We start from the raw sequence: 4,748 nt of genomic DNA, 5'->3' as shown, positions 1-4,748 counted from the left end.
AACAATTTATACAATTTTGTGCCAGTTATGTCTTATTCTGCAACCTCTTTGGGTCCATGAGGGACTGAAAAAGGGTACTGAAAATCAGACGCAAGTTATGTGCTCCAAGTATTGTTATGGAAGATGACAATAGAAAGAAAACAATGGCCAATAGTGGCAATCTTTTTTTAGACTTTCTAAACACACATGAAATGGTCCAAATGAAGCTACATTGTGTACAATCCATTTTTACACGTTTATATGTCAGTGACATGCAATCTGAACTCTGCACCTCTTGAATACAATATGAATTGAATGATGGTTTCCCTACTTCTAACATTTTATTTTCCCATGGATCAAAGCCATGGTAGTAGTAATTAAGAGCCAATTTTGATCAATTTTATCAACAAGCACAAAAGAATCAGATGTAAATGATCTTTACATCAACTTGACTTTTTATGATGTCAATCCTTTCATAAAAGTCTCAACCTTAATGCGACAAAGCAAATGGTTTAATTTTGTTTTTCATATGTTATTTCAATCGAAGATAATTTTATTTGAGACGTGTCAAACATTAAATACGAATATTTTTAATTAAAAATTGGAATCAAATTTGCTACATCTTAAGAGTCCATCTTTTTTTTTTAGACTCAAATCCCATTGGTGTATCCACATTTTCTTATTAGTAATAAATAATTCTACTTGATTTTAACCTTAAGTTCAAAATAGAACCCCCTTTTAATAAAGTATAACTTTACAAAAAAGTCAACAACCATGAGTGCTATTATATGTACTCTATGTTGGGTAATGCCGTCACAAATATTTATTTCAAATATTAATGTTGTAAATTAGATTTTAGTAAAGAAAATGTTAAATGATTTATATTTGAATATATTTACGGGAAAATGGATTGAATAATATATGTGAATGTATAAATCGTACAAGTAAAAATAGTACAAGTCACATTTTTGAGTTAGAATAAGTTTCAAAGACAAATATTTTTTAATCGACGTCACACAAACATGTTAAAATCAATTTTATTATGACCGCATTGTCTACAAATTTTGTAAAATATAAAACATGCAATGTAATAATCACAAATTTACAATTGCAATGTAAAACCATATGTATCAACTATAACTTAGTCTAATTTTTTGCAAAAGATAGAGTCCAATTCCATTACAATCACCTTTGACATTGTACATTAAATTGTTGCTCTTAGTTTTGAGCATTCAATTTCCCTTTTCCATTTTATGTAAAGAATTGAAAACATTAAAGCACTAAAATCTATTGAACTTAACCATGATATCATATTACTCACACTAACATATGAACATGAATATTTGTGTGAAACAGAAACTTAATATAAACTTGTTCTACTATTAAATGTGCCCCGCTAAGAGACCATTTGGATTGAACCCCTATGATTAGTCGATTCTGAGCCAGATACCAAGTTCAAAAAAAATATAGAATTGTTCTACTGATTATCGGTTAAATCAAACCATATTTGCTTGAACACTTTGATAATAAGTTCATGATACTCATCTGAATTCAAAGAAAGGTAACAAGCAAGAAGATCTTCCAAATCCTTTGATGTTCTAATGTTGTTCTGAACAATCATCTCCACCATTGATTCTCTGAAATCTCCTTGTGGATTCAATGATGACTTCACAATTGCAAAACTATCGGAAAGACTTCTCCGGTTGCCAGCCGAAATGATGGTGGAAGACGTGCTTTTCCGGCCATGTGTTTGAATTTTCCGGCTTGAAATTCTTGGTGAATTGATCCTAAGTTTCACACCAGGTGAACTAACGGAAAATCTTCTACTTGGTGTTTTTGTGTTGATGTTCCTCTGTTCTTCCTTCAAAATCTTGACTTTTGGTGACCCTTTAACGTTGTGTTCATCATTTGATGAATTTTTGCTTCTGGGTTTTGTTTCTTTCTTCTTTGCATAGTTTAACAAGTAGTTGAACTTTTCTGGTTTGGTCACAATTGGTGGAAGTTTCATGAGTTCTGATAATGAATCATACTCATTTAACTTATCATCCTGTCTTGTTTCTACGATAGAATTGTTATCAACATCGATTATGATGTCGTTCGTCGGAAGAAGAACACGGTCTGTTCTGATTTCTGGCTCAGGGAGTTCTTCTGATTCTGCAGAGCTATCAAGTGGAGAATCAAATGGAGAAGATGATGAAGTCTTTGGTGTTCTTCTTTTTGGTCTTTGTTGTTTTGATGATGATTTTCTTGGTGGTTCAGGTGGAAAATTTGTGTTGTTTGGTGGTGAAGTGTTGTAGATTCTATTGTTTGTTTGGTTAAGCTCTCTTGTAAAGTAGTAAGATTTTCTTGGATTGCTTTGGTGGGGTTGCTTTGATTTTGATGTGTTTGAGGTTGTTGAACTTGAAGATTGCTTTTTCTTCCTTTGTTGTGTTGTTGGTGTTTGGTTTTTTGTTCTTCCCATGTCTCTAAGCTTGTAAAACCAAGCATTAGGCATCATATCTGATAATTTGAACTTGTAATTTCCCATTGCCTCTCACTCACTAGTGTTTGTGCTATCTCTCTCTCTTGTTGTGTGATTTCTAATTCTCTATGCGATGAGTGAAGGATGTGATCATGGTAACTCCATTAGTGTCTTTGATTTGGCACTCTTTGCTTTTGGGAGATAAATATAAAAGAGAGACATGGGTGACTTTTGGAATAGGAGGAGGTAGGGATTAATGGGGCCCACAAGAGAAGAAAAAGGTTAGGAGGAAAATGGAAAATAAGTGAGGTTGAGGTGGTTAATGACTTTATTAGCAATGTCAATCTATTAATTACCTAATCCCAAAAATTTAAAATTAAGTTGGTCTTAGTGGTAAGAGACTTTGGTAGCTTAAATAAGTTATTAAAGGTTCGATCAATGATTTTACATAAGGAAAGTTAGCTCTGAGTTAGAGTGGCATTTTACTGCCGCTGATTTTTCAACATAAGTCGGTTCGGACCTCCACTTTATTTAAGATGAGAGAACTCACCAGTTGTGTCCAACTAATTTCAACTGAGATTAATCATTCTTAAAAACCGGTAGATATATTTTAAATGTAACATGATCATGAAAAAATTAGGTTTATTTACTGCTTAAAAGTATCACAAAAGTGGTTTAAAGTTGAAATACCCCTTCATAATATATTTGATTCCCTTGCATAAGCTTCAGACCTTATGGGTTTATTTAATTTATTATATAAATGTAACCTAAAAGTAGAGCAACAATTAGGCCAAAATTGTTTGTGTCCTTTGCAATATTTGGAGTGGTTTTTCTTGCTAGTGCTGGTGACATGAACACAGACACTAACACTAACAAAGAAAAACTGACTCAGATAGACCAATTGGTTATGTGCTCAGATGCAAAGTAAAAAGCAGTATACTTTTATTAGTGGTAAAGATGCTATTTTCTTGAAAGTTTATTGGATTATTGTATTCAGCTATCTATGTTATTTTGGTTAAAAATTTGTTCTGAAGAGAAAGGGAAAAGGAGCACACAGAGAAGCTTTCAGGATTGGAAGTTTGTTGCGTGGGTCAGGATTACTTACATGCATTCAATTTTGGGAAAATTTTCAGTGGCCCATCTAGTAGAAAGATTGTGTAAATTTGGATCACTATACCTTTTTTTTTGTTATATTCCTTTCTTATGATTGTTTCCCTTTCATGTTTATGGAAATTAGAACATGGGTTTGTTGTTCCTTGTTATATAGTGAGTGTGTCTTAGTTTGGCTCTGTCACTCTAGGAAATTTCTTGACACATCATGATTTTATTGAACATGTTTTTAGAATGCATATATTAGTCTTTATAGTTTTTTCCCTATGAATATTCACAGTTTTATTTTTAGTCCTTACAAAATAAAATCACACTTTTTAGTCTATATATATGGGTGAAAAGCACTATTAACCCCTCTATATGAATTTCAATTATTTTAAGGATTAGTTTCTATAATACCTTAATTACACCAACAAAAAAAAAGATACATTAATTAGTACAAAAACTAACCATCCTACGTGATATTTTTTATTTTTTTTTATCTTCAACATTCTAATCTATGTCGGATGTAAATCTAGTATTGGTTGAAACCATAGTTGAAGCCTTAACTTTGATTAAAGGAGTTGGAGGAAAGTTAAAAAAAAATTAATTTTTTTTTTATCAATCAAGATTAGGCATGGCAACAAAACCCGTGCCCATGGATAACCGCCCAAACCAACCCCGATTTGACGGATTTTTCCCAATTTGACTGGGTTTGGGTATGGGTCTCGGTTTTCCCCGATTTAATAATACGGGTACGGGACGGGTAACGGGAATATATGTACCCACCCCGAACTCATACCCCAACCCTACCCGAATGTAGAAAGATAGGCATGACAACAAAACTCGTGCCCATGGGTACCCTCCCAAACCAACCCCGATTTGACGGATTTTCCCTGATTTGACTGGGTTTGGGTATGAGTTTGAGTTTTCCTCGATTTCAAAATACGGGTACAGGACGGATAACGGGGATATATGTACTCACCCCGAACTCATACCCAAACCCTACCCGAATGTAGAAAAGTCATATTTTTGTTTTTTTAGGGGGTTGATAATGATATCTCATCTTATTTGGTTTGATAATTCTCATATAAGAACTTTCATTGATAGTTAAAGCAACAACTGAATTATTCAGTAAGGAAATGTTAAAATGAACGAAAATTGTTCGATAATGCATTACAATGTTACCATTGAAGCTTAAAAAAAACTCTTCTTTTAT

At 33.0% G+C, this 4,748-nt stretch overlaps 1 protein-coding gene across 2 annotated transcripts; it reads right to left on the bottom strand.

Moving 5' to 3' along the window:
• Positions 1-1,129: 1,129 nt before the first annotated feature.
• LOC25498830 (transcription repressor OFP2) lies at positions 1,130-2,723 on the bottom strand. 2 transcript variants are annotated; one of them, XM_039828256.1, is made up of 2 exons: positions 2,260-2,723; positions 1,130-2,229 (listed from the first exon to the last, which is right to left on the bottom strand). In XM_039828256.1, exons 1-2 carry the CDS (start codon positions 2,504-2,506, stop codon positions 1,457-1,459), a joined length of 1,020 nt encoding a protein of 339 aa, XP_039684190.1. In that variant the 5' UTR covers positions 2,507-2,723; the 3' UTR covers positions 1,130-1,456. The 2 variants fall into 2 exon arrangements, with proteins under 2 accessions (XP_039684190.1, XP_013449239.1); XM_013593785.3 differs by having other exon boundaries at positions 1,130-2,722.
• Between the last annotated feature and the right edge of the window lie 2,025 nt (positions 2,724-4,748).

This window comes from Medicago truncatula, chromosome 7, assembly GCF_003473485.1.
Source record: "Medicago truncatula cultivar Jemalong A17 chromosome 7, MtrunA17r5.0-ANR, whole genome shotgun sequence".
In the NCBI taxonomy this organism is placed as follows: domain Eukaryota; kingdom Viridiplantae; phylum Streptophyta; class Magnoliopsida; order Fabales; family Fabaceae; genus Medicago; species Medicago truncatula.
This window is presented reverse-complemented; position numbering and strand designations above follow the sequence as displayed.